At 40.4% G+C, this 14,106-nt stretch overlaps 1 protein-coding gene across 1 annotated transcript in view; it reads left to right on the top strand.

The window, feature by feature from the left end:
- The window catches only part of LOC126235457 (uncharacterized), a 121,376-nt gene that overhangs the window by 85,632 nt on the left and 21,638 nt on the right, over positions 1 to 14,106 (top strand). The window contains exon 2 of the mRNA XM_049944180.1: positions 8,395 to 8,510. Coding sequence (XP_049800137.1) covers positions 8,403 to 8,510 — 108 coding nt within the window. The 5' untranslated portion in view covers positions 8,395 to 8,402. The remainder of the gene's footprint in view (positions 1 to 8,394; positions 8,511 to 14,106) is intronic.

A 14,106-nucleotide genomic window follows, 5' to 3' on the forward strand; every position in this document is an offset into this window, starting at 1 on the left:
ACGTTTTCACATACACGTCACACAATAAATCTACTGCTATGCAGTATTGCACTTTTAGTATTGCACTTTTACTTTACACTAAAATAATATTATTTTTAACGATAATAATACGGCGGCAAGACATGCGCGTCCGACACAAGTTACAAAGACAAGAGAAGAATGAGTAACTGTTCATCGAGAATATCTCGTACATCCAAAAAATGTGTAAAAGTGTTCTTCTTCTGTCCGCTTTTCGCGCCGCGGTTTTCAAAGTCAATAACTCACTGCATCTCTGACGGCGCTTCGACAATAAACAAGTTACATCACACGTCGTTCACCTTCTACATTCTCGCAACATTATTTGCTGACTGTAGCTGTTGCCGAGCGACTGCTCGATTAGTGAATGATTTAAAATGATAAGGTAATCACATAATGTTACAGAGTCGAGGGACATGAAAGGAAGCAGTGGTTGGGAAGGGAGTGAGACAGGGTTGCAGTCTCTCCCCGATGTTATTCAATCCGTATATTGAGCAAGCATTAAAGGAAACAAAAGAAAAATTCGGAGTAGGCATTAAAATCCATGGAGAAGAAATAAAAACTTTGAGGCTCGCCGATGACATTGTAATTCTGTCAGAAACAGCAAAGGACTTGAAAGAGCAGTTGAACGGAATGGATAGTATCTTGAAAGGAGGATATTAGATGAACATCAACAAAAGCAAAACGAGGATAATGGAATGTAGTCGAATTAAGTCAAGTGATGCTGAGGGAATTAGGTTACGAAATGAGACACTTGAAGTACCAAAGGAGTTTTGCTATTTGGGGAGCAAAATAACTGATGATGGTCGAAGTAGAGAGGATATAAAATGTAGACTGGCAATGGCAAGGAAAGCATTTCTGAAGAAGAGAAATTTGTTAACATCGAGTATAGATTAAAGTGTCAGGAAGACATTACTGAAAGTATTTGTATGGAGTGCAGCCATGTATGGAAGTGAAACATGGACGATAAATAGTTTGGACAAGAAGAGAATAGAAGCTTTTGAAATGTGCTGCTACAGAAGAATGCTGAAGATAAGATGGATAGATCACATAACTAATGAGGAGGTATTGAATAGAATAGGGGAGAAGAGGAGTTTGTGGCACAACTTGACAAGAAGAAGGGAACGGTTGGTAGGGCATATTCTGAGGCATCAAGGGATCACAAATTTAGCATTGGAGGGCAGCGTGGAGGGTAAAAATCGTAGAGGGAGACCAAGAGATGAATACACTAAGCAGATTCAGAAGGATGTAGGTTGCGGTAGGTACTGTGAGATGAAGAAGCTTGCACAAGATAGAGTAGCATGGAGAGCTGCATCAAACCAGTCTCAGGACTGAAGACCACAACAACAACATATCATGCATAAACTACAGATGATGCAATCTGGTGTCTACTATGTAATTTGTAACAAATGTTTAACAAGTGTATTCACAAGATTGATATTTTTTTCAACAATACAATACGCAGTTAAACTTTAGTCTGTATTTTCAAATATTGCATTAGTACTATTCCCAATGTCAATTTGTAACTGTAAGATCACTGTTTTCACTTGCACATCATCAACCTTAAAATACGTAACCTTCCAACCTAAACTAGACCTTTGGCTATGCTACGGGTCAGTCTGTCATCACAACCAACATTCAAGATGGGAGGGATGGATGGATCAGTATCACACTCTAGCAAATCTTTATCACTAAATACGCGCTAGAAAATTTTAGGGTATGGGATGAAAGGTCAAAATGTAATTTTCGTGATTCACTCACAGTGTAATTCACATTAATGTACCATCGCTTTCAAATCATATAATGACTTCAATGACACACTGTACCAATACTTATTTTTCACACATGTTGGTATCAACTATGACTCTTTTACGCTGCGGATTCATCAAGGGTCATTTTGAATCTTCACGATATGGGTACATTGAGCAATCAGTAATCGAAAAGGGAACTGCGTCTGGGAAATCATGAGGATTATTAAACTTTTATACTGCTACTAATTACTAGCAATAGTATTAGCATTATACAACTGGTAATACTTCTGGTAATGAAAGCAGTGGGGGGGGGGGGGGGGGGCGGGGGAAGGCTTCACACTGCATAAACGATGCCCCTTCATTCATTCACAAACTTAGAAACTAACCTTACTTCTGACGAAGACGGTGTAAAGACACTGTGTCAATTTTTCCAGTTCTGCTGTCATGTTTTTAATTACTGCTGTATCGAGTGACTGACAATGTGGTTCAGATATCTATAAACATAACAACACGGTTAGAATCCTTATTCTAAATGTGAACTCCTATGGTACTGCGTGGTATTTGTGTTACGATTCTTAACATCACACTATCAATATTTTCACACTAACTCCTTTAATATAAAACTAAAGCCAAAGGAAGAACATAAGTAAAACATACTTAATACTGACTGTTTTCTTGAGACGGAATTTGGTCTGTGGTCATGCGTATCTTTCGTATATGAGGAAGAACTGTTGAAAATATTAGTAATGGTAACTTTTTGTCAATTGGGTTACTGAAACGTTACATTAGGCCCTCATAAACACTCGCCTATACAGGGAGGACATATTTCTCGGTTGCATTGACAGTTCATTTCTTACTTGCGCCTAATGACAGTTACCGGAAAGTAGCATCGATCAATGGAAGCGTCTGATTCCGATACGTTTGTAGATGTCGTCTTGTTGTGTTTGATGGCGCCCTATCTCTCTCTCTCTCTCTCTCTCTCTCTCTCTCTCTCTGTGTGTGTGTGTGTGTGTGTGTGTGTGTGTGTGTGTGATGACCGACCTACTTTGCAGCGCCGAAATTTGTTGGTGGTAAGTAATTGTTTTTTGGGGTCTATTTTTCTCGAGTTGTAATGTTTCGTGTGTTTATTGTGTATCGAATGTGTTTTAATTTACGTAGGGATGTTTGACTTCTGAATTTATGAGGTGTTGTGGTTTTGGTCCTGTTTTCGTAGTTGTATTTTCGTATCAATAGTTATGGTTGACCTATATAGGTCAAGGAAAATGACCGATTACAATTTTCGGTTTTATATATAGGTATTGGTGTTTTGGTATCATCAGCTGTGGTGAAGGGAAATGTCTGATTTCAATTTCCATAGTTTTTGCTGTAGACATTGGTGTTTTGATATCATCAGCTGCGGTTGACCTGTATAGGTCAAGGGAAGTGTCCGATTCCTGTAGATTTTGTAATTTATTATTATTTTTTTTTTTGTTCGTCATTTTGTGTGTTTTGGACTCGTGGTGTTTTTTTACTGTTATATTTAGCTTGTCCCCTCCCTAAAATCCCCATTCCCGCGGTTCTCTCATTTATACGTATTTACTTGTGTTTTGCCGTGTGTATCTAGTAACATCATATACGCTGTAGTGGAGACGCTTACAAGGGAACCTCCCCATCGCACCCCCCTCAGATTTAGTTATAAGTTGGCACAGTGGATAGGCCTTGAAAAACTGAACACAGGTCAACCGAGAAAATAGGAAGAAGTTGTGTGGAACTATGAAAAAAAAATAAGCAAAATATACAAACGGAGTAGTCCATGTGCAAGATAGGCAACATAAAAGATAGTGTAAGCTGAGGAGCACCGTGGTCCTGTGGTTAGAGTGAGCAGCTGCAGAACGAGAGGTCCATGGTTCAAGTCTTCACTCGAGTGAAAAGTTTATTTTTTTGTTTTCAGACAATTATTATCTGTCCAACCGATGCGAGGTAACTGCGCCGTAGTATGGGGACGCTACACCTAAACGAACATCGAAACACACGACGTCAGTCGACTACAGCGCACGGAAGAGACAGTATTCCTGCTAATGAGGCTCCCTGGCTGGCAGTTGACTGTTCGCTACTTTGGACGAGAGTGCATTAAATACGTGAGATGTTCCCGATGGAGAGGTACGTCCTTTCGTCTACTAATCACACGGTTTTGCGGTGCGGTCGCAAAATACAGACACTAAACTTATTATAGTGAACAGAGATGTCAACGAACGAACGGACAGATCATAACTTTGCGAAAATAAAGAAAGTAAACTTTTCACTCGAGGGAAGGCCTGAACCAAGGACCTGTCGTTCCGCTAACCACGGGACCACGGCGCTCCTGAGCTCTGACTATCCTTGATGTTGACTATCTTGCACATGGACTACTCCGTTTGTACATTTTGCTTATTTTTTTCATTGTTCCACACAACTTCTTCCTGTTTTCTCGATTGATCTGTGTTCAGTTTTTCAAGGCCTATCCACTGTGCCAACTTATAACTAAATCTGAGGGGGGTGCGATGGGGAGGTTCCCTCCACTAACATATCTCGGAATCGCAGTTTATCGTTCCCCTGTTAATACATTGCAAGTTGTCAATACTTACAGCGTGGGTCGCTTATTAACCCACGCCATCCAAAAATTTTCGGATGTATTTCCAGTTTTGGCAATAACATCGCGTTTTGTGTCGGATGATAAATTATAGCTTGTAATATCTACTTATACTACGAGCTTAACTTCAATTTCTTTAGAGTTCGCGAAGAATTATGTACACTATAAGGTTTGTAGAAACGTTTTTGAGGTACATGCGACTTAATTGCTAACAATAAACATTTGTTTCATTATTTCCTTTCGGAAGAAAATGAAAAGCACGATTTTGTACTTGTGCTGACATCGAACGGCAGGAATATGCTACTCATGCCTGTTGACACGAATTGCCAGCAGATGTCAGGAGAGGAGACTAACTTTCCATTCGTCGCTTGAGCTGGAACGACGCGGTGGAGACGGTGCAAAACGCCTTGTCGTTTCTGTTTTCGCAGTGATCTTACCGATGGATGGCTCTAGCATCAAGCTACCATGATCCTTAGCGAGTCCAGGTGTCTCGGGTCAGGCTCAACTACAGGATCAAACGATAGATGACTAGATGAGTATGTGATAAAGAGTTTTACCAGCCTTCAAGCACGTGCGTCCCATGTCTAATTGGTTCACGAAACACCATCTCGTTACCAGTGTGTTGTGTGTTTGCAAAGTTTTCGTGATTCACATAATTTAAACATGCATGTTAAGGTCCATGAGAACGAAACTTGCAAATATACATGCCCAGTTTGTGAGTGGAAAATCGATAAGAAGGGTGCTCCAGAACATTTTTTGCAACATGGTTTTCCCATGGAAATGTAGACTTCAAAATTTAGGAATAGCGAAGACTGCATTAGTGTAGATTAATGGGTGACACATATAGAAACCAAATTTTGTTAAGTTGTATAAGCCACAAGGCAACGTACTGCAAGAGTTCCCTCAGCTTGACAAAAATGATTTTTGTTTGATTTTGTCAAATGACAGTCAAATTGAGTTACTGAAAAAGTACGGCAACGATGTGATTTGCGTTGACGGTACACGTGGTACAAACAGCTACAATTTCCAGCTGTATACTTTAGTAGTGTTGGACGATTTACGGGAAGGCTTTCCATGTGCCCTCATGATATCTAGCAGGGGAGACACAGTAGCCATGCGAATTTATTTTCGCACCATAGTAAGTGCATCAAGTGAGGAATCCATAAACACGAAGTGGTTCATGTCTGACATGGACGATTGTTTTTTCAATGCTTAGATTGCTGTGTGTGGTCCCGGAGCTAGTAAGCTGTACTGCTCCTGGCACGTCGACAGAGTGTGGAGGCAGCATATTAACAAAATCGAAGACCAGGAAAATCAGATTGCAACATACAAGAGAATTAAAATGTTAATGTTCGAAAGAGAAAGTAGAACTTCCGAAATTATGAGACACAATCTGAGAGAGGAATTACGCTCAGAGAGGGAAACTCACAGCTCTGCTGTATATTTTGAGAAATTTTTAAGTCAGCCCGATCGGAGGGCGTATTGACCGACTGAATGCAGGAATCAACAAATATGGCTTTGGAAAATCTACACAGAAATTTGAAACATATATATTTGAAAGGGAAGAAAGCAAAGCGTTTAGATAAAGGGATCCATGCCCTTATGAGATTCCTCAATTGTAGGATGCGTGATCGCCTCATAGCCATCTACAGAGGTAAACTGACAAAGAAGCTCTCAGTTCTGAGGGTGCATCACAACGACTCATTGCCTCTCTCTGAAAAACTAGTAGTAAAAAACTTAAGACTCGTGCAGTTGTGGTTCACGGTGCAAGGACTGTGACCATTGTATACATGCGTTCAGTTGCACTTGTGCGGACTCCAGCATTTTGTGGAACATGTGTAACATGTTCATTTGGTATGTCGAGTTATTAAACAAATGGAAACTATTACTCAAAGTTCAGGACAAATAGTGAAGCAGCCGCTATTATTCCATGTGCTGAAGCAGCTGCACTTGTGCAGCAGTTGTCTAGTCCAGCACGGTCTAAAAAGACAGTTGACGCAAGTGATTTGGAGGACAGAAAAGCATCTTTAGTGGCAAAACTGTCAGAAATGGTGCAGAGTGTTAAGTCCAGTTCAGGACTTGAGGCACTGGAGAGGCACATAGCACCTCTGCAGTTTATTATTAATTCTGCAGAGAAATCCAGTGTCAGCTTTCCAGAAGTACCTGCCATTGTGCAGGAACCTTCAAATAAAAAAGGACCGAACATCAATGGTCATTGGTCCCGAATTAGTCTTCCAGAAGACTCCAATACATTTGTATAATACTATGTGCACGGATTAAATCAACAAAATTGGTCTTGCGTCGTAAATACTCACCAGTCAAATGAAACCAACTATGAAATATGTGATCTCCACAGTCTAAGTTGCGAAGCGATATCGCAGCCTTCAGTTAGCCCGAAATTTGCCATACCGAAGCAACCGAAAAACTGTACTTCTATTAATCTGTGTATCCCATTTTTAATGCATCCCTGTTTTGATTGAGAAGCCAGTGTTCCTTCAAACTTTTACTGTTGCGTATAAACTAATGTAACCGCTGTGATGTGTTATTAGCCGCTTCTGCAGGTCAAAGCCGCGTCTCCAGAGGCAAAGAAAACTTGAAACTTCCCACTGTAAGACAGAAATTTAAAAGACGTTTAAAGGCCCAAATAAACGAGCCGGCGTATGCAGTCGGTCGCTCTATGTGATCATTCCCCACGCGACTGATGTACCAATTAATTTCAACAAGGATATTTCGCTCTCCACTGTGTCGTAAGTTCTCCACTCAGAAATAAGGGTAAAAGTTCTACGTTTGGCAACTGTGTCAAGTGGGTCTCCATATGTAGACTAATATGTACCAAAAAATAAGAACAAATTTTAAATTTATCAAAATTGTTTCGGAATACTTTTCTGTTGAACAGTAGACTGTTACATATACAGCCTTGTTGTCTGTATTTCACAAATACATCTTCAAAGTTTTCAGGTCCTTTCTCACTTATTAGTCATCAACTGCAAACAATTACAAAAGGGCTTCACAATTTCTGTGTGTTTATAAAACTATTTTTTGTGCCCAACTTTATGACGGAGAATTAGTTTGTGTAATAACATGAGACTAATTTGTAGCTGAAGACTCCTAAACGTATGACTTTGTCGGCCTAATTTAGGTCTTTCTCAATGGGAGAATGTTACTAGAAAGTTTCTCTGAATAACAGTCTTTTAGAGCTGTATTCCTTTTTGTATAAGTGTTGTTTGCATCTTCACCTTCACTTTTCAGAGTGATCTGTGCTCCCTAATTAACTAAAAATTCAAACATAGTCCTTCCTCCATGTGGGCATAGTTAAAAGAAACAAAATTGCTGTAGGCAAAATATAACTTGGCATTTTTGCAGGAGCAGAGAATCTGTGGATGTAGAATGACTTTCGGATGTTAAGGATTGTTTCCAATTGTCGCCAACCTTAGCTGTTAACAATACAATGTGCTGTAGCAATACTGCGTTGTAGTAGCCATTGTGAATGCAGTGTTGACTCCAGTGTGCTACTTCTCCTGCGAGGAGGGCCCCCTCCCAAGCAACTATTGATGGTTCCAATTTAATGACAAGTCAGATGAGCCCTGATTTAAATTTTGGACACTATGAAATTTGTATATGTTTTTCCTCATGTTACTTTCCTCTTTGAAAGCTATTCAAATTCCAGTCTCTTATTACCATTGCTATCTTTACATGGATACATTGACAACGTTGCATGTACAGTTTGTTGCTGTGTAATGTTGGCTGTAAAACATTTTATATATTGAATAGAGTGCAATCATTGTAACAACCTTGGCTGTTATTGTTATGTAAATATTCAGGCTGCAACCACTAAGTTGTGCTGGAGAAATGTTGAAAATTGCCATCTCAGTTTCATTGCTTTGTGAAAGTCGTTGTTTAAAACGTTATGTTTCTTGTAATTGCTGTAGACCATATAATACAGTCAAAAGGACTATAAAAGGTCTTTCAGATTGAACCGTTTATTTTGTAAATAATGGAGTTGTGTAACTATATTTTCAGCCACTGAAATGATTAGGCCTACAGATGAAACATTTGAACAGCAAAGGATGCCATGCAGCAGAAGTGAAGAGTGGATTGTAAATCTGCTGTGGCAAAACAAGCCGTTGAAAGCAGAGGTGAGTGTTATATTTATTTTATTATTTACCTTTGTCATCCAAAATGTAAGAAATGTGTGGGTATACAGAGCAAATTAATAACTCAAAATATACAGAATACATAACATGCTTTATGAAGATAGGAGAGGCATTGGGTTGTGGCCATGATTAGGGGACTATTCCAGCATTTGCTGAAGTGATTTAGGAAAACTGTGGAAAATCCAAATCAGGGTGGCCATATAGAGAAACTCCTCCGTCCCGTATAAGTCTTAACAGCTGCACTGCCTGGTTTGGTTGGTCCCTATTGTGCAGTGTTAATTGATTTATGCACAATTTGTTTCAGGTAACTTAAAAAACACAGTTCTGTTCTACATCACCAAACACACTAAGCTCACGTGCTGGTAAATAATGCGTTTGAAGATGGTGCACTGTGTTAACTCCAGTCTGTGCAGAAAACTAACTTCATGCACACAAACATTCAGCTGTGCTCCTCAGTCTACCTTCTCCTGATGAATGAGATGTTGAACTCAGGAGAATGATGAGACCGTAGTATCATGCACTTCAGACTTTTACGTTTGAGTTCCTTGTGAAAGCAATAAGTCTTAATAATGTATCGAAGTGCAACAGTGTGTTGTAGTTACCCTTTCAATTACAAGGCTTACTCACTACTCTGAATCCACTTAGTACCCTTTAATTGTGTAGTATGCACTACTCGTGAAGAATTTTATAGTTGCCTTTCTTAGATAGATGTGTTTTAGTAATCTTTCTAGGTCAAGAGGAATATTCAGTATTAATTGTCGGCTTTAGCAAGCGAAGCTACCGTGACATCACCTTTTGGTGCAAATTTTACACAGTTTGGTTGTTAGTTGGCAAAACTAAGAAATGTGAAAGTAACAAAATCTTGGCTGTGGTGACAGTTCCGTGGCTTTGCCCAAGGTCTGCTGAGGTTGGAGGCTGACAGTTTGGTTGTGAGATGGTGAATCCAGTGGATGTGAGAGCAAAAGAGCCTTGTTGTGGTGATACTGATCTGTAGCTTAGCCCATCAATGTCACTGGTCAAAACTGACAACTTGTACTGAATAATCCCCCTTTATCTGTATTTTTTGTTTTTGTGGGAAGTTTATTATATACACACATAAAAAAAAGTTTTGCATCACCTCAGTTCCAAGAGTTTCGGAACCTGTACAGAAAACTGGAATAGAGATCAACATAAACATAATTTCTGCCCTTTTTATTGCTCATGAAAACCACACATTCCACTGTATGGTACCACCATACAGTGAAACTTTCAGAGGTGGTGGTCCAGATTGCTGTACACACCAGTACCTCTAGTACCCAGTAGCATGTTCTCTTTCATTGATGCATGCTTTTATTCATTGTGGCATTCGTTGTGGCATACTATCCATAAGTTCATCAAGGCACTGTTGGCCCAGATTTTCCCACTCCTCAACGGCGATTTGCTGTAGATCCCTCAGAGTGGTTGGTGGGTCACATCGTCCATAAACAGCCCTTTTCAATCTATCCCAGGCATTTTCGATGCGGTTCATGTCTGGAGAACATGCTGGCCACTCTAATCGAGCGATGTCGTTATCCTGGAGGAAGTTATTCACAAGATGTGCACGATGGGGGTGTGAATTGTTGTCCATGAAGACGAATGCCTCGCCAATATACTGCCGATATGGTTGCACTATCAGTTGGACGATGGCATTCACATATTGTATAGCCATTCCATGACCACCAGTGGTGTACGTCGGCCCCACATAATGCCACCCCAAAACAGCAGGGAACCTCCACCTTGATACACTCACTGGACAGTGTGTCTAAGGCATTCAGCCTGACCGGGTTGCCTCCAAACACGTATCCAACTATTGTCTGGTTGAAGGCGATGTGACACTCGTCGGTGAAGAGAATGTGATGCCAACTCTGAGCAATCCATTCGTCATGTTGTTCGGCCCTCTCTACTGTGCTGCGTGGTGTTGTGGTTGCAAGGATGGACCTCGCCATGAATGTCAGGAGTGAAATTGTGCATCATGCAGCCTACTTCAGACAGTTTGGGTAGTAACACAACATCCTGTGGCTGCACAAAAAGCAGTATTCAATGTGGTGGCATTGCTGTCAGGGTTCCTCCGAGCCATAATCCGTAGGTAGTGGTCATCCACTGCATTAGTAGCCCTTGGCAGCCTGAGCGATGCATGTCATTGACAGTTTGTACCTCTCTGTATCTCCTCCATATCTGAACAATGTCGGTTTGGTTCACAAAGTAACAATGCAGATGCGATTGAACCACTGTAATGACCGTCTAGGCATGGTTGAACTACAGACAACACAAGTCGTGTACCTCCTTGGTGGAATGACTGAATCTGATCAGCTGACGCACCCCCTCCGTCTAATAGGCGCTGCTCCTGCGTGGTTGTTTACATCTTTGGGCAGGTTTAGTGACATCGCTGAACAGTCAGAGGGACTGTGTCTGTGATACAGTATCCACAGTCAATGTCTATCTTCCCGAGTTCTGGGAACCGGGACGATGCAAAACTTTTTGTGATGTGTATAGTTTTAGTCCCTGTTAGAAGATGCTTGTTTTGAGTTGATTGTTTTGTTTTTTCTTGGTATAAGTTCAGTCCAAACTGGTTCTTGTTCTGTAATTATGTATAGAACTATTAGCGAAATACTTTATTATATTTTCCCTGAAGTGCACCACTGATTGGTACATAATCTCATATGGTTCATGTTACAATGAGGTCGACTACCAATGATAATGTTACATTCCACCCTGGATTTTCCATTATTATTCTTACAGCTCTTTCCAGCAGTTTAAAAAGTGTTGTGTTCATGTTTTGTGCCTTCAATCTCCAGAAAAGAATCGCTTAGCTAAGAATTGTATGTACCTAGTCATAGTTTGCCACCACATGACATCAGCTGGTACAAACTAATAAAAAAATCCTGAGAACATAACGGGCTGATGATATTATTTTTTCCAGGATATTTGTGGTGTTCATTGCATGTTACATGTTCATTGACTATCAGTGTTCATCCCCAAAAATTTTGTGTTTGTTAAACAATTTATCAGCTATACTTAACGAGATAGAATTGTTTTCCCTCTTTATACTGAATTGCGTATCATATGTTTTCTTTATGTTCAATGTTAATTTAATGCATACTGCCCATTCGAAAAAATCCTTGATGCTTTCATTTGTATTTCATCCAAGGATCGTCTCACAGTGATATTGCAGTTGTTAAAGTAACGCAGTAAGAATTGGTAGCTCAAAGTATCGACATATGCAGGCATATTAAGCATGCTATACAGGGTGTTCCGAAACTGTTCATTCCAGGTAATACAGGAGTAGAGAGCATCAAAACAGATATTTAGTTGTGATGCATATGGTCCCTGATGGAAGGCAACTTCTGATACTAGGGGTGATTTACACAGATGGTAGTGCAGAATGCTGATTACAGCAGTGGTAATTGCAGGAACTGCTCTAATGTGCAACCATTGGCCCATCTATATACATGCAGTATATTTTGGGGCTATTGGTTGTCTTACTTGTTCAAAGATTCCTGGCATGTCCACAATGGTACCAGCAGTTCTGGTGACAAGGTCTTCTTCTGTTTCCACAACAGTTCCATACACCAGCTGCTTTATATGCCTCAGAGGAAGAACTCCAGACACACATGGCCACCTAGACAGATCTATTGAATCCTGAAGATGGCTCTCAGACGATTCCTCACACCAATTCTGAAATGGGCTGGCACCCCATCATCCTTGAATTACATCCATTGTTTATCAATCAGAGGTGCATTCCCCAGCAGTTCTGGCAATACATCTTCCATAAAGATGCGATCTCCATCTGTTGAGGTGGAATGGAAGAATATGCGGTCTAATCAACCCATCGCCGAGAATACTCACCCACACATTAACACTGAATTGTGTTGATGAGCATGAGCTGAGTACATGGATTCATATGTATGCAAATATGTGAATTGTGAATATAGAAATGGCCTTGATGAGTAAATGAAGCCTCACCAGTGTGAAGGATCTTGGCCAGAAATAAGGGGTGCAAGGCAGTCTGTTGTAAAAACCTTTGTGCGGACTGTGTGCATTGAGGAAGATGGAAAGGATGAAGCTGCTGGTCATATAACACATTCCTCACAAGGCTATGTCTGATGCCAAGGGTGTGTGAAGTACATCATGCACTAGTAGATGGAGTGTCTTCAACATGTCACAGAATCCCATCTTCCATTTCGGAAGTGCACACTGCTAGATTCCAACATGTGTCACGAATACTTGCATGGAAAGTGCCTGTTTCATGTAGCAGGTGATGCAGATGTCTGAATGTTTGGTGTTGAGGAACTGTTTGTTGGGAGAGTACTGTCAATACTCTCTTATTGCTGCTCATCTTTATTCATTAAAAGACTTTTATATACCAGAAGCATGTCAGCCATTTCAGCATACGTGAACTCTCTGAGTTCTTTGTTCTTGTCACAAGGCAGTAATGACTGTGATTGAATCTGTATGTGTACAAGGAAGTCACCATTGTTGTCACAAGGCCGCGATGCTTGTGAATGAATCTGTGTGTTTCTAATCACAACTCAGAGCCAACGATCCATACACAGAGCAATTCTGAATGTCGGTACATCCCCAGTCAGTGACACCAACACAACAGCTTATGTCAGCACCAGTAACAAAATGTTCCCTAACATTAGAAGTTGACTACAGAGACTATATGTTCCTCATTGAAATATATTTGTTATGATGTTCTCTGAACATCCTGGCATTTGGCTGAAGTGATCTGGGAAAACCACAAAAACTCAAAGCTGGATGGCAGACAGAGTGAACCCCATCTTCCCGAATATGGATCAGTGCGTTAAAAGCAGCATCACCTCACTTGGTTGGTCCCTATTATACAGTGTTCCTTGATTTGCACACAAGAATCTTCTGATGGCAAATAATATATAAAAAAAAAACATAGACTGTCCAGTCACATTAATGTACCATCTGTGATAAACCTGAATAACCAACTTTTGCAGTGACAACTTCCTTGAAGGCATCATTTGCTTTCTTCAGTAGGTGTTTTGGCATTTTATTAATGACAATGATGTTGCTGTCAGCAGTGAAGAGAACATTTTCTTCATGTCTTACACTATCTGGAAAGTCATTGATATGTATTAAGAATAGAACTGGATCCGGTATACTGAACCACTCAACAAATCATGTGATCTGTGTCTTCCTGGTAGTCACCTGTCTTTTTGGACCCAAAAACTAAAATTGCATCAGAGACAAAACCACTGGAATAGCCAGGATGGATCACATTTAATCTAGCTCCTCGTCGCATTGGCTGACGACCACTACTGCTTGGAGTGTCATTCCAGCATTTACCGACAGCTTTCCCCGTGTTAACCCATGTTTCATCTATGCTATTACTGAATTAATGTCTTTTACCCCAATTTAGTGCAAGACAATGCTTCTAGCTGTAACAGTATGTGCCTTTTCTAATAAGACTTTGCATCTGTTCGGTGTTTTGCAACAGAATACCATGCTCTTCAGCACAATTTGTAGTGATGTTTTCTCACCCCTGAAAAGTTCACTTTCTTTTAATGACACTGGTAACTTTGCAGTGATA

This window comes from Schistocerca nitens, chromosome 2 (genome assembly GCF_023898315.1).
Source record: "Schistocerca nitens isolate TAMUIC-IGC-003100 chromosome 2, iqSchNite1.1, whole genome shotgun sequence".
NCBI classification, from domain to species: Eukaryota; Metazoa; Arthropoda; class Insecta; order Orthoptera; family Acrididae; genus Schistocerca; species Schistocerca nitens.